Consider the following 20,255-nt stretch of genomic DNA (forward strand, 5'->3'; position numbering starts at 1 on the left):
AAGGACATCTGAAAGAGGCCGGCATGGCCTCACCGCTGGATCCACCCCTAGAGGTGTGCAGAACTGAGCTGAATGTAATCAGGGAGCCCAAAATAGTGTCTCCAGTGTGAGCAGGCTGTGAGGGATCCCAGCAGCTCTCACAGCACACTCCATTACCCCGTCTGGCACTTGGTCTCTGAGCCTCCAATGGTCTCCCTTATCCCCTTCCCACAGGACAAATGAACCCTGGAGGCCTGAGGACTGAATGCTACCCTTGTAGCAAGTGCCCACAGGAGATGTACAATGGAGCAGCTGGCCAGAGGCGACCACCTTATAACCTCTTTGTTGGCAGAGGCCCCCACCGTGAGGGAGGGGCTCCCTACACATACACCAGGAAGGGGTATCCAGGTATCAAATTCTCCCAGGCAGAGTCTCTCCACGGTGTGTGGCCAGCTACAGGAGAGCCAGGCAGGTATATCTGAACCCAGCCATAGGCACTATCCTGAGCCTGTCACTGGTGAGTCCAGGTCTTTGCTGAAGGCCCGCTCCGGCAGCAGACGGCAGCAGCTACTGTGGCTTCCTTACTGGTCCTGCCTGCTGTGTCGGTGATTCGGCTTCTCGCCACACACATGTTGTCCACAGCGTAGGCCCCCAGAGTAATGAATGCCCCGGGGAGGACATTGCATCCTGTCAAGGTCCAGCCTGCCTCACAGGCCACGGTGACCTGCCACAGTCCAGAGGAAAAAAACTGTGTCTGGGACTTGTGAGCTGTCCAATCTCTACTGACTCTCAGACCCAGGCAGGGCCGCACCCCGCAGTAACCACCACTCTCCTTCCGGGACAGACATCTAGCTAGGCCTCCTTCACATCCTCAGAGCTTTCCGTCCCATCTAATAGCAACTTCAGCTGTTGAGAGGCTCAAAAGAAACCTCAAACCCATCCTTCCTCACCCACGCCCATCTCCAGCTCTGCAGCACCTTCCCCATCCCCCACCCCAACCTAGGCCCTCACCTCCTAGGCCTGGAGCCTTGCATGTTCCCTGCCACCTCTCCACAGCTGAGCAGCTATGTGCCTGGCCAACCCCAGGTCAGAGCACACTTAACCTTACATGACTACATCGCTCAGCAATCCCTAAAGCCTAAACCTATCCTTCCTGCATACTTCTGAGTCGCAAGCACCCTGCCCTACTGGCCCAGATGATCTTGTCACTCAAGGCATTGCTGGCCCCCCTCGTGCCCTTAGCTGTTTCCTCTGCCAGAAGCATTGCCCCTGGAGAAGGCCCAACCACCACTCTTCCTGTCCTATTTTCCTTCATCTTAACCTCTTGGTACCCTGTAGCTTTGTTTACTGTCTTCCCCCGATGGACACTCCCAGTGGGCTAAGGAGGAGCCCCAGCCCAGTTTATTTCCCTAGGACCTGGAGTGGGGAGCCAGCCTGTCTGGGTACTTGTGCTCACTGATAAAATGTTAGCGAGATTCCCCTTCAGAGCACAGCTTCCAGCCTCACTCTGCCCCTCTCCCCAGAGGAGGGGCACGCCTGCCTCAGGCTCCAAAAGGCCAGCTGTCAGGCCTCGGGTCCCAGGGCTGCTCCTTCCCTCCCTCAACCTTCACTTACTCAGCTGGCCCTCTGTCACATCTGCACTGTGCGGTGTCCAAACCCTGCAGAGCCCCTGCCCCAGCTGCCTCCCAACTGCCTCCCAGCAGCCTCAATAATGACAAAATCAGAAAGCACTCAGGCACTGTAAGTGTTCCCACTTGCCGTGGTCATGCATGCTTCCAAAGAGCAGCAGGGTGGGCAACGAGCCTCCTCTGGACAAGCAAAACCAGCCCTGCCTGTCACGCAAAACACACATGGGGTACACACAACAGTAAAACTGCCTGGCTCATCCACCCCCTACCCTGACAAATGATGTCATGGGGTACCACCCCACAAGACCCAGTGTTCAGCCACCTCAACCCCTTTCACCTGCTCTGCAGGACCTGAGATCCCATGCTCCTTGATTTTGCACTCCAGGCCTGGGGCATGGCAGCAGGAAGCGTAGATGCTGGCCTCCCGGTGGCCAGTGCACTGGCCAGGCTGATGTCTGGACCTCAGCACAGCCCACCGTTGGGTACCGATGTCTTCAGCCTCCCAATGAAAGCTGCGGCCTAGAACAGATGCCATCCAGCTCAGACACTGGAATTTTGTGGACCTCCTGTCATCCTGGCCCCGACTGGTTGCTGCTTCAGCTCAGATTAGAATAGATGCTGGATTTTCACAGCCGCCACTGGCCATCTGAGTGGTCTTGGCAGAGCCATTCAACCTCTTAGATCCCTACTTTCCTAACAAAAATGTGGTCTTCCCCTCTAGAGAAGGGGCCTGGGGATAGGACAGGAATCCACAGCCTGAGGTGCTACTCAGAGCCTCTGAGAACCTTCCCCTCCTTCCACCAAAAATTAAGGTGTGAGCCCAGGTCTGCCAGGGACACCTAAGGACTCCCTCTAGTCTCAGGAGGAAGGGACACCACCAGCTACAAAACCATGAATGGTGGTCACTCAGCTATACCAAGCCTCAGTTTCCCTTTCGTAACATGGCACAGAAATGATGTCTGTGAAGAGGGGTCGAGGCAGGATGTGTGAAGTGCCAGCATATACATAACCTATGCACAGCAAAGACTGCATATTACCGTGTTAGGGACTAAGAGTTCTGTATCCTAGCTACAGGACCTCGGTAGAGCCACTCTACCTGGAGGGGCAGCTCCATTAGCTGGTGAGTGGAGTTCTGCTAGGCTGCAGATAGAGAAGGCTGCTCCAAACATGGGGCTTAGCTGTTGACACTCCCAAATCCAAGAGAGAGCCCAGTATAAATGTGCAACCAACAGGGCTAGGGAACCTTGCCTAGTCCAGTCTGCTGCCACCCACTAGGCTCATCTGCCTTCTGCAGGTCCATTCTTTGCCAGAGCACTGCCCACCCTACCCTTCAGTCTGGAACCTTCAGTGGCTCCCCAGCCTATAGTTCACTGGAATCTATCCCTGAGGGAGCCATTCCCAGTGACTTCCCGCCCCTTCATGCTTTCTCTAACGTCCTCCGTCCATACAGGACTGCTCTGCCTCCTGCCCTGAGAGCCACCATCCCCTAAAGGCACTCAAGGTCTTCACCTGTGGTTTCTGCTACTTGCCTTGGAATGTTTCTGATAGTGACCAGCAATGTTCCCTAGCCCAGAGGCAGGGCAGTGAGATGACAGGCATAGCTAAGGTACCTTATCCCAGCCCTGGGCTACATGCTTGGCACACACCCTTGCCCTTCATGATGAGGAAGCCAAGCACAGGGCTGATAAAGAACTTGATTGTGCTGCTGAGTACCAGAATGCAAACTGGGTTTCCCCCTTGGAGACAGGCCTCAGAGCCACCCACCTTACTCTGCCATTATCACTCCTGAGGAGGCAGAGCCTCCATTCCCTCTCTTGCAGGAGGAAGCTAAGAAGAAAGATCATCACACTACATGGAGGCCAGCTTAAAATGGGCCCTGGGTCCCACATTCTAGAGGACCAGGCTCCAGCACTTAACAAACAGGGCATCTTTCTCAGCTTGGACTGAACTCCTACCTGTGAGGACATGGTCCTTCTGGTGGCAGTGGACATGGGTCTCCAGGCTGGCTCTGGCTGCAGGAGTGGTGTGGATGCTACAGTTGGCATGAGGAAGCAGGCAGCACCTAGCAACAGCGTAGACACCCTCGCCCCCAAAGGCATTGAGGGCCTTGCAGACGCACTGGCCCCCTACGGCCTGAGGGCCACAGAAAGAAAACCAGTGAGAAAGAGCACAGGGCTGGGACAAAGGTACGCAGGCACCTAGCTGGGACCCTTGGGGCCCTCAGCATCATCTTTATCTCTCTCTACTGCTCTAGAGACAACGAGCTTGTCCAGGCCCAAGACAGACTGTTCCATCTCCAGGCAGCTCCGTCATCAAATCTCCAGATGGAGACATTGGCATACCAGCTCCAGCCCCAGCCTGGGAATCATCACAGGAACTGTCCCTAGGACCTGGCCCACCTGGTCAGGTGCTATCCTTAAACCAAATTCAGTGTCACACAGCATCTGCATGGCCCACACCCTAACCCCAACACAGTGAAACGGTTCCACGGCAAGGCTGACTGGATGCCTAGTGGGCACTGCCCATCCTGGATGTGGCTCTCTGGCCACACCTTTCAGCCTGAAAATGGGAACTAGAAGAAAGACTCAGGGTCCAACCAGCTGCAGCTGCTGAGGCCCAAGACTGGTGGGAGACAGACAGACAGACACACACACACACAGGGCCAGGGCACCTCAATCCGATCACCCCGTCGCCTCCCACTCCTGGAGAAGCTGGAACAACTCAGCAGCTCTTCTCCTGGGGTGCAATGGGCTGTAGCAGTAGCTGTCTGTGTGGGCCCTGAGTGTGCCGACCACACTGTCCTGCAGAGCAGCTGCCCACCTGTAACAAGTTCTAGATGAGTAGGGTCTTGGGATGTTAGGGAAAGCCTCAGTTGATGGCAGGAAAGAAAGGCCTTCAAGCTCACTGTTTTCCCATGGAAATGCTTCATGAAATGTCATCAAGCCTTTTCAAAGCCTCCGCCCTTAAACTGTAGCTAAGAAAAGGAAACCCTCTAGTGAGGATGGGAAGGAGACAGTGTGACCTCCCTGCCACCCTGCTCACCTGTCCCATGAGTGCTCGGGGGCAGTGTGGCCACCAGGTTGGGGGTCAGCACCCGCTGGTCCTCAGGGAACCAGGCCATGTTGATGACATCTTTGGTAGAGAAGTGGATCAGCCTCTGTCGCAGCTCAGCCAAGGTGAGCTCCGGCTCCAGAGTCAGCATCCTGGCTACAATGCCTGTGGGTGCAGAATCATAGAAGGTGGTAGCCTGGCCCTCTTCCCAACTATAGAACTGCCTGGGTTCACATGAAGGGACAAACACATGCAGGCAGGCACACACATTACACACACACACACACACACACACACATTTCACACACACATTTCATGCACACACACACACATTTCATGCACACACACACTTTATGAACACACACTTCATGAAAACACATACATTTCATGCACACACACACACACACATTTCATGCACAGACATTTCATGCATGCACACACATACAAAACCTGTTCATCTAGAAATGTAAGCACTTGGTGAAAATCAGGTAAGAAGGCATCCTCTCCTGCCTACAGGCCTCGGCAATTGCAGGTGTCTGCTAGGTGAGGCCATCCACCAAACCCCACATCAAACGTCCCTCCTCCAGCGAGGCTTCCCTGACCCCCAGGCTGTACAGATGCCTCCATGGGGTTCCTTCTAAGAGTCCGGACTGCTTTCTGTTCTGTTTGTTTGTGCCCCCTTCCCTGGTATACCCAGTGTTCTTCTGTCCTGTGTGTGATAATTTGATTCTTAAACTTCCCCAAAAGAAACCTGTATGTTGAAGGCTTTGTCACTGGGGGAGACAGAACCTTTAGAAGGTGGGTCCTAATAGAAACAGGCCATTGGGTGTGTGCCCTTCCTCTCTGCTTTCCAGCCACACGAGGGGAGCGGTTTTTCTCTGCCACACACTCCCACCATGGCATGCCCTAAAATAAAGGTGCCGAGTGACCAAGGGCTGAACCTTCTGAAGCCACGAGTCAGAATAAAGACCTCCTCCTCTTCAGACCCTGTACCACACTGACAGAAAGCTACTCATCACAAGAATCATCAGATCACCCGCACATTTGCCCTCGGGCACAGGAGCTGACCCAGAGGGTCAGGGTACAGACTCTGCTGTTTGCCAAAGGGCCATGGTCACAGGATGGTGGAGTGGTGACTTACCGGCCACATGAGCAGCAGCCTGTGACGTCCCACTCTGCGACACGAAGCATGTGCTGCAGTCACTGGAGGCACCAATGATGTCCTTCCCCGGGGCAAAGAGGTCCACACAGCGTCCAAAGTTGGTCCCCAAGGTCCCCAGGGCGACTGGCTGGTCATGGACATTGGTGGCCCCAACTGTGATAACCTGGCGAGGTGAAGAGACGGGTAGCAAAGAGAGATCAGGGCCACGATGGGGTAGCAAGAGCTTGCCTCTGGACTAGCCAACTCCAACTTGCGTCCCTCGGAAATGCCATCTGTTATGAGAAATGCAGCTCCTCAGGGGGAACACTAGCATTTAGCCTTGGCCAGGGCTCCCCACCGTGTGCCAGACCCCATTCCTGGCCCCCTGTGGAGCCCATGTTCTAGTGCTGAGGCTGAGCAGGAACGGCTCCTCTATTGAGCAGGCATGGTACTGCGTAGAAGCCTCAAACAGCCAAGATGGAGGAGACATGCTGGCCCGGGCCAATGTTAAACTCAGCAGCTGGGTAAGCCCTGATGGTCCGGGAGGGCAGGCTGGGAGGGCAGCCTTGAACTGGGGCAGGAGCCTCCCACTTTTGCACTCCTAGCATTCATAGTCCACTGCATAGCAGATGGCCTGCAGGTGTCCCCCAGATGAGGATGGACCCACTGGACTGTCAGCTCCTCCCAGGAGGCACCTGCCCCAGTCATGGTGGACAATCCCGTGGTCACTACATAAGGTCTTTGGGGCTTACAGTAACCCCCACTCTCACTAGGGTCAGTTATGGATGGAGAGCTGGACAGTGGGGAGGGAGGTCAAGGGATTGGCTAGGACAGTGAGTTGGGGGTGGAGAAGGCACGAGTCCCACCAGGGTCCCACTTGGGAGCTCTAACCACTTTCAGCCCAGGCAGCTCAGCCAGCGAAGGGTCCATCTGCCATCTTCCCTTGTTCTGGGGGAACAGCACCGGCACCCACCTCTGGAGCAGAAGCTGGGGAGTAGAGGCAGGCATCGTCCCGGAAGTTACCAGCTGCAGCAACCAGCACTACCCCAGTCCCTGCCAGCTGCTGGCAGGCAGTGTTGAGGATCCGGCTATTCCCGCCCGCCAGGGGCAGCAGCACCACAAGCGGCCCTGAAGGCTGGATTAGCTGGCTTTTCCAAATAAACTCCAGGCCTGGAGGGAAAAAAAAATAGCCCAGGTCCACTTCTGGAGAGGTATGCTTTCCTCTTCCAGTTCCTTCCCTCAGAGGCACGGGGTGATGGATCACTTTGTCATAGTTTGGTGCCCTAATGCTTAATCAAACCTATCTGATTGCTGCCTTGAAAGTATTTTCATATACGACTGACATTTGAATCATTTACTCACTTTCTTTGAGTAAAGTGGCTGACTTCTACAACACTGTTGGGCCTCAACCAATCTAATGAAGGCCTGAAAAAGACTGGGTCCCTGAAGGATTTCAGCCCTGATATAAGTTTAGACTCCATATTAAAGGAGTTGGGTGTACCTCAGAACTAGATGGTAAGACACGATTGCAGGATGTGATGGCTGTTCTTGATTGTCCACTTGACTACATCTGGAATTAACTAAAACCCCAAAATGGGGAGTGGGGCATACTTGTGAGCGATTTTTGCTTGATTTGAAGTGGGAAATTCTACTTATAATCCAGATCTATGAGGTAGTAAGACACACCTTTCATCTAGATCTTTTGAATTGGATAACACCACCTCTGATCTGGGCCAACCCTCTGCTGGAAGCCTAAATAAGGACATTGAAAAGGGAAGCATTTTTTTGTTGTTATTGTTGTTTTTTTTTTTTTTTTTTTTTTTTTTTACCTTACTAGCAAGTCCATTCCTTCACTGGCATTCTCAAAGAAGTCTACTTTGGGATTCTGGCATATAGTAAAGACCGGCTGAGACATTAGCCCTGTGGACTGAGCAACTGCTGGATTCTTTGACTTTCCATTCATAGCCAGCCATCATTGGATAGCTGAACCTGTAAGTCATTCTTACAGATCCTCTATGTGTACAAAGAGAGATTCATTCTGTAAGTTGGGTTACTCTAGAGAAGCCTGACTAGTGCTAGAACTGAGTTGGGGGGAAATACCCCACACTAGTGCCAGCAACAGTAATGAAACTCAGTAGGTCACAAAACAAACTCAAAACCAAAAGGCATGAAAATAGAAGGGAAATTTGTTGGAAAGAAGAGGGGGCTGGCTCATCAGAGGAAGAAAGAGATAGATACTAGGGTAAAACGACCAAAATACACACATGTATGAATTTGCCAAACAAATAATGAGTTAAAAAAATAAACAACAAACACTAGCTTTACAAAGGGAAACATTTTCTTCACCTTTAACTTCTTCACACCAGCTTCTCAGGGAACCTGAATATGCTAACTTACAGGATCCTCACCAAACTTTGTTTTATGCCTTTCCAGAAAATTCCTAGTCCTCCATAAATGAGAGAGCCTCCTTGGCATCCTTCAGGCTTCACAAACCTCCAGAGACCACTCTGGCACCCACTCACAAGCTGCCAATCCATCCTCTATAAAACAGACAAATGCTGTTTGTATTGTTTCAGGAGTTAAAGATGCCACAACGCTCCCACAGCTTCTTCACCACAGATGTAATGACATCGACAAAACTCTGCTCCCCCTTTGAGCGTGAACGATCAAGTCTGCCACAGGCCCACCCTAGAGTTAGCTCCATCCTTGCCAGCCCATAACCTGGAGACCCGAGTCTAACCCTAGTCATCCTGTCCTAACAGCATAGTTCCCGTTCAGGCTCTAGCTGTCCCTGGGGGGCTGTGGCTGAGCTGGGAACTGGAGTCCAGGACCGTATTCATAAGGGTTGTCTGGTGAGCCCCCCCCTCACACCAGGAGGAAGTACTAGGCAGTGAAGTAGATATAGGATGTAGGTAGCATTCATGATTACAGCTGGCTATCAGGTCCTGGCTTGTGTAGACCTGTGCTTTGACCTGTCACCTTACCTGCTCAGTTTCACCCTGTGGCCAGTGTGGAAGCAACAGCCCCCTCATGCTGAGCCCAGTCTGCCCTGTAATGCACTAGGAGCTTTCTATACACTGGTGGGGGCCTGGAAAGGGGCAGCATTCTTTCACAAGAAGCCCTCCAGAGGCCATAGCCTGCCTGGTAAGGACTTCCAGGGAATGGGCAGTCTCTTTCCACACAGTGGCCTTCGGGGTGGCAAGCTGGACTGGAGTCAGTCAATACGGGGGTGGACTAGGCACAAGAGGTCACTGGTGGAACAGAGGCTATTGATTTAAATGTGTGTCAATGGCTGTGCTCTGAAGTCCCAGGCGTGGGGCTGGGAAGATGGCTCAGTGATCAAGAACACATGACGCTCTTGAAGAGGACCCAGGTTCAGTTCCCAGCATCAACATGCTAGCTCACAACCAACTGTGCTCCAGTTCCAGAGGATTTGACCCCCTCTTTGGACCTCTGTGGGCACCAGGCATGTATGTACCTGGTACACATACATACATGTAGGCAAAACAGTTACACTCATAAAATTAAATAAATAAATTACAACTGAAGTCCCAGACAGGGCTCATAGGCCAAACTGATTCCCTTATGCTGCCTGGACTAGCTTAGGGCCAGCATCTGACTGGTTGATGATGAAACCATTAATTAACTGCTCCTTCCCCAGAGGCTGGTAGTCTTCAGCTATGGGCCCTGGCCAAGTCACCTTCTCTGGCTGTGATTCCTGGCAGTTGAACAACCATCTCATGCCAGCTTCAGGCTTGTAAGCCAATCCTTGCATCACACGCCCAGCACAATGAGATACAATAAGCCAGTGTTCCCTCCCTCCCTCTCTGCTACCTACAATACCTAGCACGCTGGGTACTCGCTAGAGTGGACTGATGGGGTAACCTGAAGAAGTCTGGAAAGATCTGTTACAGTTCCTCCACCAAGTAAGTGCCCAGCTTTGGGGGGTAAGCATGCACGCAGACGGGGAAAGATGGCTTCCACCCCTTCAGGGCTTTGCAAGCCTAATGCAGCATGATAAAAAGTAGCACTGTAAAGGCTCTGTAGGGAAACAGTGGAGAGATGTGGAAGAGCACTCACCCACCTGGAAGGAGCCCTGCCACCTCCCAAGCCTCAGTTTCACCCCTGCAACCTTGATCTCTGGCACCATGCCAACTCTGTCACCCTAAACTGTAGCAGAGACCACCTGACTAGGAGACCTTGGTTCCCGCTCAGCTTTGGCTACCTTCACACAGAGGGTAGCACCCACAGTGCTACTCACCTCTGAGGGTGCCGCTGACTGTGCCCTTCCCTTGACAGTTGAGCACTCGCAGGCTGTGCAGGCTGGTGCCCTTGGCCACACCAGCATCCCGGCCGCTGACCACGCCTGCCAGATGGGTACCATGGCTGTCACACTTGCTTGCCTGCTCAGTCAACACAGGGATCGTGTGAGACAACTCTACTCACCTCATGATATATTAGCAGATGCCTGGACAGACTGACATCCCACCCACAGAAGGCAGGGAAAGTCGGGCAGTGCTGACATGATGACCGGGGGAGGGGAGAGGATGGGGGTCAGCACCTCTGCCCACCTCTGAGACGAAGTGAGAGCCTGAGACACTCACCTGCCTGTGGAAGCGTGTCCCATCCTCTTCAGGCACACTGTTAAAGTCCGTGATGGTGACCCTGCCCTCAATTTCCCGATGGTCACTCTGGATGCTGGTATCTAAGAGATACACCTCTACCTGGCCACTTCCATCTTCCCATGGCAGCATTGGTGGGAAGGAGAGAAGAGTCATGGGGTTAAGTCACTGCTCGTGTCCTGAGCTGTTCCAGAACACCCAGTGCCCTCTTCTGGCCTCTGCGGATACTGCGTGCACACGGCGCGTATACAAACATTCAGACAAAGCACTCATATGCATAAAACAAAAATGAATGAATCTTTAAAAAGATTCTCATCCTGAGCTGGGGATACAGTTAAGTCTTAGAGTACCTCCCTAGCAAACCTTAGGCCAACCTCAGTCCCTGGTAAAGGAGTAGGGCAAGGTGCTTCAAAGGAGAGCTCTGTGGCTACCCCCAGGGGCACTCTGGCTGGTTGGATGCAGCCTAAGAAGTTCAGACACTCCCAGCCATCAGACTTCACGGATCTCCCCTAATCCATACCCTTATTTAAGCCATAGATTAACCTGCCTTGCATACTTAAAAACTCCACAGGGGACAGACGCTTCAGACCCCACAGAACCTGATCCTTTGCTAAAGCGGGTATCACTCACAGTGCTACCAGACCCAAGTCACCTTCCTCCAGGTCTAAAAACAAGACATGCTAGGCAGAGGAGACCCAGTGACAGATGAAGGGAACCTCCAGCAGCTGATGATGCTGGAGGTGGGGGACACAGTGAGTTGGGAGACTAGCTATGTAGATGGGAGCAGTTGAAGTGGGCTCTGTCTGTCCTACTGAGGGGTCTGCCCCAGTCTACAGGGCTGGGTGTCCCACAGATAGTAGGGTCAATCAGGTTTAGCCTCTTTTCTGAGAGAGGTGAAGAAGCATGAGGGGCCTATCCAGATTGGAGGGATGAGACCAACAAGGATGAAAAGCTGGAGGGAGGAGGGAAGGCCATTTAGGGGAAGACTGTTGCATTCTGCATGGAGCACTGCAGAGAGGACAGATGGGGTCAGTGCAGACTCTGGAGCACTAGCAAGTGGGGGACGGGGTCAGAGCAAAGCAAGAAGAGACTGGAGGCTTACTGGGAACCTCACTGGAGGAGCTGTATTCTTTGGCCTGGTACCCTGCTGGGATAATCCGATCCAGGTTCCAGGGGATGCTCTGCGCGAAGACCAAGGAGTCTTCCTCAATGTACTCCACATTGGGCAACTGCAGGGCCTACAGAAGCCAGAGAGCCATAGCACTTAGTTTCAAAAGCCCCTCAGCGAACAGCAGCCCATAACAGCCCCACCTGAGTCAACTGTCATCCACATCTCCAATGAGCACCTGCCCACATTATCCCAAAATCTCCATTCTGGGGCCCAGAAGATAGACCAGGGGCCAGTGTCCTCCTCCTCTCTGGTTAGGGAATACAGTGCTCTGTAAGTTCCATAGCTGAACACATGTGACTTGTCAGAAGAATTATGGGCTCCTCATCTCACCTGGGAGCCAGGAATCTTAGTGCCCAAACTTCACTCTCAAAGCAGGACAGCAGTGCTAGCCATTGTGTGCCTGCCTCCATCCTTCACACTGACCACAGTACCAGATTCCCAGGTTCAGCTAACAGGAGGCATCCACATCAGTTTGATAGCGAGGGGGCCTGCACCCACCCTGCTCCTTAACCAGGCTCACAGTAGCTGTAAACTCAGGTAACGTGCTGTTCCTCCATGCTTCAGCATCCTCTCTTCATCCTCCCCTCCTGGAGGCCCAAGATACCCTGGTGCCTCGGTATCCCCAGGGCTCCCTAACATACCCCCTGTCAGTTTCGTCACTTAACATCTGCTTAAACACTCTACATTCAGCTGGGGATGTTGGCACTTGTCTGTAATACAAGCATTCCAGAAGCAGAGTTGGGGAAATCATGAGTTTGAGGCCAGCTCGAACTATAGAGCACAACACTATCTCAACCTACCCCTATACAAAAAGTATTCCACATTCTCCGTTAGTCTTTGAATGGTGGCGACCATTACCACATCTGATTTAAAGATAGTCCTGGGAGATAGAGACACATGCTCTAAGTAAAACAAACTAGTGGGGCACTGGGATATACATATGCCAATGCCTCAGGTCTTATCCCCATAGTTCTCATAGGCAATAAAAAAAAAAAAATAGACGAGGACACTGGCAGGCATGCCATGGAATAGGGGCCAAGCTCTGCTGCAAACTATCTTGTGTTCCTTTCTGTCCTCCGATGAATGTAGACATTGCTATGAGCCTTTATCATTTATTACAGAAGCAGCCATTAATATCCTAGGTATCAAATCCAGAATATTTGTTACTATGAATTTGGCTGTACGTAGAATATATACTGGGTGTTTTATATTCTCAAATAGGCCCCAGAGAAAGGAATTCCTTCTTATGGGGGCATCAGCAGTAAGAGCTGCAGCCCCCGATCTCACACTGAATAGCCTTGGCTTTTCCCTTTGATATAGCCCTGAGAAGTCCCCTTTAATGACTTAACAGCATGTGTTGCAAGTCACATCCTCCCTGAGACTTAAGTTTCCAGGTTGTTTTATTGTAAGTCACATCCAGGGAAGAGACAGGAGGCACCTGCTTTTCTCAAAACCCTACCCACCCTCCTGACTCTGAGGGATACGCATGCCCTATTGTCAGAGAGTTGTTAAATGTACCTGTGGAGATAAAAATTAGACACCTTGTGGGATCGAGAGAACTTTTAGGAGAAAGAACTTTTGGAAACTTTTTAGAAGGAACCTTGAGAGAATTTTTGGAAGGAACTTTTAGATCTTAGGAGAACTTTAAGAGAGCTTTTAGAGAAATAGCTTTCGAGAAGAGAACTGTTAGAGAGAAATCTTACAGAGAGCTTTTTAGAGAGAACTTCTGGGGAGAACATTTTTGAGCCATGAGAGGAATGCATGCGTGAGCCTGTTTATTTCCTTGCCGCCCTCAGATCAGAATTGTTAGCAATCCCTGTCTGCAGGCTGTAAGCCTCCTCTCTGAACCCCTGATAAGGCATAGCACTGGGACACAGCCAAGGTTACAAGGTTACAAGGCAGCTACTCAGGGAACCAGTAACTGCCAGTTCATAGGTACTCACTGATCCTGACTCTCAGTAGTGGGCACACTAGACATGGAAAGGGAAGCCTGTCCCTCCTGGGAAGTCCCACACACAAGAGGGTAGCTCACCAGGCCCAATAGGTCACTGCTCATCTTCACCAAGAAGCCAGGGATGAAGTCATAGAAGATATGCAGAACCTTGATGACATAGCCTCGGCGGGCAGCCTGGGTCTGCAGGCGATGGATGGTATGTTCAATCTGCAGCCGCTGGGTCCCCTCTATCAGCACCACTATGTAGGTGCCTGGCAACCTCCAGGCCTCCTGGTCCCCAGGGAGGAAGAGAAGCAGAGGACATGAGGGTTCCAGTAGACCCTCAGTGGCCCAGTGTAGCATGCATGTAACAGACTTTCCCACATTGTCTTGTGTGAACTGTGTTCCTACAGACTTTCATTCAGTTCCCTGGGAGGAATGTCTCTACCTGCCCAAGGAACGCCTCAGGAAAGATCTTTCCTCTCCCCTCCTTAGCAATGTAGCTTAGTGCATTTAGCCATGAGACCTTCTGTCTCCGGAGCACATCTGTTGAGAATAATAATTAATATGTGTATTTTCCATGGTTTCTCTGTCTCCGCTTTGAACTATCCAAATAAACACTCCACAGAAGACTGGTAAAAGGCTCTTGTAGAGCCTTGAGGTCCCTGGTTCTGTTGAACCTTGAGTTGCACTAAGCAATCATTGGCAGATTGAAACACATGGCACCAAAACCTAGGGAATCTAATGAGAGGTATACGGTTCTGGTAACCCACTCCAAAACACCAGGGTAGTCGTGAGGCAAACCAAAAACAAAGGAGATGACCACATGTGCTTCTTGTACACAATAAAGCACAAGGTGGAGGGGGCATGCAAAAAACAAAACAAAACAAAACCGATTTCTATGACCTCTCAGAATATATGGACACATACTGTTACTGGCTGCCACCACAGGGTATATTGCACATAAAGCAGTAGAAAGATGTTTCGTGTTATTTTAAGTGAGCTCATGGGCAGGGAGAGGTGAGCCCTTTAAATGTCCGACCCCTTTTAATCTAAGTAATTCAGTCTTTGCAAGCTATTCCTGTCCTACCAGCACAGGAGAAACCACCAGACAGCCCCTTCCAACAGAAAGGGGAAGCTTTATAGATGAGCCTTGCCTGAAGCTTCAGCTCTCCTCACTGCCACTCTTCCGATTCTTCTGATTCAGAAAACAAAATGTTCTCTGCTAGCCCATCCCCTGCTTCCCTATAAGATGGTGCATTTGCATTATCCTGGGAGAGCCAGTAAGCTCAAAAGGAAGGATCCTCAGGCAGACCTAACCTTGCCTTTGTAGTCCTGGTGTATTTCCAGCCCTTTGAGGGAAGAGTTGGTGTTCTTCCTCAGTGGGGATATGTGCAAAGTATGAGCCTATTCCCATCCCTACAGCACACTTGGGGGTTTTGAACTTGCCATGTCCTCATCTGAAGCTACATCTCCATATACTCTGAAACTGTTGAGAGGGATTGCTGAAGCACCTTGTACCCCATGACTGGGACATGTTGGCCAGGACTTGTTTGAAACCTGCTAACTCCCTTCAATTCAGGACTTGGTGGCATAAAAAGACTGTTAATCAAGCAGCATAAAATTGAAATGCTAACCCTTCCATGGTGATCACCACCGAATAGGTAGCATATGGGGTTAGGACAAAGGATAGGGTTTGGGAGACAAATGCATTTTGATGATTGGACAGTGAATCAAAACCTAAAGAGTCCTATGCCTGAAAAGGTGTTTACATAACGCCCTTGAATGCTTACCCTCTACTGCTAAGGAGCATATTTCCAGGGCTTCCTTTGCTGGGTGGAGGTATTCCTCCCAGGGGAATAAACAATGTTCTATAGGAACAGAGTTCACACAACAGGATAGTGTGGAAAAGTCAAGGATGTGCATGTTACATCCCAGTCCTGCCTGCAGATCAGAAGTGAAGCCAAGGAGACAAAGTAGACAAACTGTAAAGAGAAGGGATCAAATTGTGAAACACCAGTCCCCCAGCTAAGCAACTATTTGTGTTACTGAGGTGTGCACTTTTTCAAGCTTGGCAGTCGGCAGGGAGGGAAGGCATGGGCCGCATGTGGCAGCCTCCATACCACACCCAGCTCTTTAGGGACTCCACCAAGGCCTGGACACTAAGCTGACTCTCCCTAAAGACCACTTGTGCCCAAGGCCTTCCTAGCCACGCCTCCGTGTTCAATGACTCATCCAAAGTAACTTCTTTCCTACCAAGCACCTCTGACTCCTCTCCACCAGGAGCCCAGGGAGAAAAGCCAAAGGCTTCAGACCTTAATCCCACCTCCAATGTTTTCTATCCTACCTCTGCCCCAGACAGCTCTTGTGTTACAGGGTCCAAAACACACCCAGGATACACCTGCAGGGATGCTTGAAAGAGATGAGTATGCTCAGCACCGAGCTGGGTGCTTGGCAAATGGGGGCAGAAGAGGTGAAGTGAAGGGAGCAAGGTAACACCTCCAGACAGAGAGGAGTCGAGGATGAGGCTGTGGGAACAGGGGCCCCTGCTCAAAAACCTCACCACCTAATGGCTGAAGTCCAATCTGGATGCTCCCCCCTTGACCCCTACTTTAACCCATCTGTGTGTCACCTCCTACATCACTGCACATGCGCCTCTGACTCCTGCCAGAGAAGCCCAGTCCTCCAGGTCAACTGGATTTGGAGATTCAGACCTCACTTGGATTTTACAAAGGCAGCAGTAGGCAATGAGGAGTAAGCTCTGGGGTCAGCGCAACAAATGTCTGCATAGCCACATTCACACTGATGGAATGAGTTGACGATTATGGACAACCTTGAGTTAGATCAGGTACGGTTTACCATCTGGTAAACCATAAAGGGTCTTTTGGGTTCAGAACATCCCATATCTCAGAAGACAGTGTAGGGGCTATAGACATATGAGCCTTATTCCTCCCCTGCCTCCCCCAGTTCTTCATCTACGTCACTTCCTCTCTAGAAGAATATCCTAAGTGCCACCTTCACTCATTTGGAGCTCCTAATTATACTTCAAAGCCCCACCTAGAATACCCTCTGCCTAATGAAAAGCTACACAATCAGGAGGCTCCTCTGCAATGGAATGAGAGTTTTCCTGGAGGCCAGGGGTGCATCAAAGATTAGATTAAAATTCCTTTCCCAAAATTATTTTCATTCTTCCCTGGAAAGATTAACTTGGAGAAAATGGCGTCACCCCAGGCAGAAGCTTCCTGTGGCCCAGAGCCAGGGACAGATATCCCAAGGAAGCTGACCCCACCCACTCACTCACCCACTGGTGCCCCAAATCATTCAGCTCTGGCTCACAGAGCCCCAACGGACACCCGGGGTGACTATTGGCACTCGGTTGAGAAAGATGTGCTATTTCCGTTCTCAGCCTCCCCTTGGTCCCTTACCTAGGAGAACCTTACCTAGGAGAACAACCTCTCTTCATGACTGCACTAGTAACTCCCTCCCCTTAAAAACTAAGCTTTTAGCACATGGTCTACCCTAGTCCACCCCACCACTCTGCCACAGGTGCATCTGCATGCTGGGTCTTGCTGCCTATATCCCGGGGCTGCACTTTGAGACCACCAGAGGACTGGGTGAGCAGAGAAGACCCTCGCAGAACGCCCCCCCCAACCCGGAACCGACACCATTCCCTGGCATCCCTCGCCCGCACCTTGGAGCAACGGTGGAAGGTGGCAGTGGCCACATGCAGGGCCTCGTCGGCCAGGCCATCCTCCTGGGATGGGAGGGCTAGCATCAGCTCTTCGTATTCGGTGTCCTCATCCTGGGCACCGGCGCCCATGTGGCACAGTAACAGCAGCAGCAGCAGCAGTGGCGACAGAAGCCACCACAGCCTTGCAGAGCAGCTGGTACCCATCGAGGAGAGGAATTTGAAGCGGTGGTTAGGGGCTCAGGGGCTGCGGGCTGTGAAGTCCCTGAGGCACCAAGCACAGGCTCAGCCCTCCAGTCTCACGCTGCAGTCCGTGTGTCCACGTGGGAATGAAAGCCTAGGGTGTGGGTGCTGGACGCCTGGGGGCCGGGAGATCACGCCACCCCAAGCCCCATCGGAAGATCCTCTCTGATTAAACATTAACGGACCCAGGGTACTAAAGGATTGGGTTTCGGCCTCACCCTCTCCAGACAGCGTCAAATGACGTGCAAGGAGAAGACAAAACCCCAAATCTAATTGGACTGCAAGCCGGCCACCACATTCAGCTCCCCTCCACCCCAATCTTCAGCCCCGGTGCCAAGTCAGAGCCATGCTGAACCCATCTCTTCAGTGTTTCCGGGGTCTGCCAGCCACCCCCTTACTTCTCCCTCCCCCCAACAATAATAACTAACTTCTCCTGGGCCCTCCTCCTCCCTTTGACCCATGGCTTTGATCCATGTCGGATACAGACTCCTCGCTGCCCACTGACTTCTCTCCACCTGTCTAAACTGTGTCTTCCATACAGCCTGGGTCCCCTCCCTGGCCTCCACCCCTCTTCCTATAGCCTACCTGGAGAAACTGCTTTCTTTGGGTTCAGCTACACTTCTCTCCGGGGACGCTGCCACAACGACTCCCCATTTAAAGCCTCAAAGATGCCCAGTTCCACTGTGAGCACAAGCTGCAGGATCCCAAGATTAGTCAGTATCTGTTTTGGGGTTTTGGTTTGTTTTGTTTGTTTTGATTTTTGTTTTTTACACACTGTAGCGAAGAACTCAATGGAATAAGCTTCAGGCTGCACAGGGGATGCAAAGGGGACACAATGCCAGGCTCTGCTCTCAAGCAGGATTCCAGGCGGCTCCGGGATCGCAGTCTGCAGCTTCTCAGCAGTGAGTCCCCGTCCTGGAGTCTGAGCAGCTGTCCTTCCCAGCTTTGACTTTGCCTCACACCAGAGTCCACTGGAGTGGGTCAAAGGAAGGCAGGTGAGGCCAAGTTGGTGTCATCCCTTTGTTCTGTTTCTTTATCCCCCCGCCAAATAGCCCATCGTTGCAGGAAAATGAGCCCATTCGCATTTACTCAGAGGTGGCTGGAGACCCTCTGCCTTGCTTCACTGAGCCAGACTTTGGCCAGCATCCTCCCTCACCATGGCTACTTGCACCAAGTACCCCAGCTAGCCTTCCTCCTGCTCCCTCTGGGAGGCCAGACTTCTCACCCTTCAGGCCCACCGGTGGATGATGAAGCTGTACACAGAGCATCTCCATGTCTGTCCAGGACAGTCTCCATTCATTAATTATCCACCCCCTATTCGGATCCATCCCCTAGTCCCAGCCTCTGGTCACCAGTGTGACTGTTTCTCCTAAGAATGTCAGAAGCTGCACCCAAAGGAGACTTCACCATCATGGCTGCCTAAACGTGAGCTGAACAAGGACGACGACAACAGACATGCCAAAGAGGAGGGAGAGAAGCCCATAACGACTCAGCCCTAGATGAAGGACTCCAGATGCCTAAGGGAAGCTGAGAGTGGAGGAAGTAGCCTTCTCCAGGGATGAGCACACCACTTGGTTATCCAATACCAAGCAGTCAGCCCTGAAACTGTATTCGTACAAATAACATTATACAGAAAGCAGATTATACTTACATATATTTAGAAACACACACACACACACACACAACACACACACACACACATTTTGTACAGTAAAGATAACAGAAGAAGCTGCAGCTGACCACCATAGGATGATCTAAGTAACTGACAGCCCCCCACCCCACCCTACCCCCACCCCTGTCCTGGGACCTGGTGAATGGACTCTCTCCTTGGTGGTCACATTCAAGCCTGTGAGGATGTTCCATGCTTCTTTACATATGTGATATACCTGTTCCATGAGTTCTTAAAAGTGGAACTGGGACCACGTGGTGGCAGCGATGGCACACGCCTTTGAAACCAGCACTCAGAAGGCAGAGGCAGGTGGGTCTCTGTGAGTTCGAGGCCAGTCTGGTCTACAGAGAGAATTCCAGGACAGCCTCCAAAGCTACACAGAGAAACCCAAGCAAACAGAACAAGACAAAGTGAGGTGGTGGGATTGGAAGAAAGAAAGGCGCTGGCAGGCTTGCTATTGCTCTCATTCCCACACAGGCTCCCTGCAGAACAGGCTGGGACCCACGCCATCTCACAAGCTCAAAGCCCGGGGCTGGCAGGAATGGGACGTCGTTTCTCTCACACAGGGACTTTACTTCTCTGTCCAACGGGGAGAGCCTTCCCTCCACAATGTCATTCTCGACTCACAACCAGACTGAAGATGCAACCGTTGCTGGGCACCTTGCCACGCACCAAGACAGAGAGAGAATGTGAACACATCTTCCCAGTCCCGTTTCCTTCTCCAGTCCATGTCACCTGCACACACATGCACACACATTCATAAACGCATAGCAACGTAATAGAAACAAAATAATCTAAAAGTGAAGCCTCATTACCTGTACCAGGTAAGGAAAACATGGGTATTATTTCTAAAGCAATTCCCTTCTCAGCAGGGGCATGTGGATTTTGTCAGGGCAGTCTATGTATTCCTACGGAGAAGCACCTTGGGGACAGGTGTATCTCTGGGCATGCTCACTTTAAGGTCATAGTTGAAGAAGGAAATGTGGAACACTAGGTACACGCCTGTAGCATTGGAGATGCTGAGGCAAGAGGATTCAAAATTGAAGACTAGTTTTGAGGCTTTTATACACTAAACATTGTTAGTGTTCCTTAGTGGCAGGCGAAGGGCTGGAGAGATGGTACAGCTGACT

At 51.6% G+C, this 20,255-nt stretch overlaps 1 protein-coding gene across 1 annotated transcript; it reads right to left on the reverse strand.

Annotated features, from left to right (window-relative positions):
- Positions 1–486: 486 nt before the first annotated feature.
- Pcsk9 (proprotein convertase subtilisin/kexin type 9) lies at positions 487–17,437 on the reverse strand. Its single transcript, XM_051188294.1, has 12 exons — positions 17,217–17,437; positions 13,625–13,816; positions 11,536–11,659; positions 10,404–10,537; positions 10,061–10,202; positions 6,773–6,969; positions 5,800–5,983; positions 4,650–4,823; positions 4,279–4,427; positions 3,563–3,740; positions 1,945–2,126; positions 487–703 (listed from the first exon to the last, which is right to left on the reverse strand). The coding sequence occupies exons 1-12, from the start codon at positions 17,418–17,420 to the stop codon at positions 491–493; spliced, it is 2,073 nt and encodes a 690-aa protein (XP_051044251.1). The 5' UTR covers positions 17,421–17,437; the 3' UTR covers positions 487–490.
- Between the last annotated feature and the right edge of the window lie 2,818 nt (positions 17,438–20,255).

Source organism: Phodopus roborovskii, unplaced genomic scaffold (genome assembly GCF_943737965.1).
Source record: "Phodopus roborovskii unplaced genomic scaffold, PHOROB, whole genome shotgun sequence".
Lineage (NCBI taxonomy): Eukaryota > Metazoa > Chordata > Mammalia > Rodentia > Cricetidae > Phodopus > Phodopus roborovskii.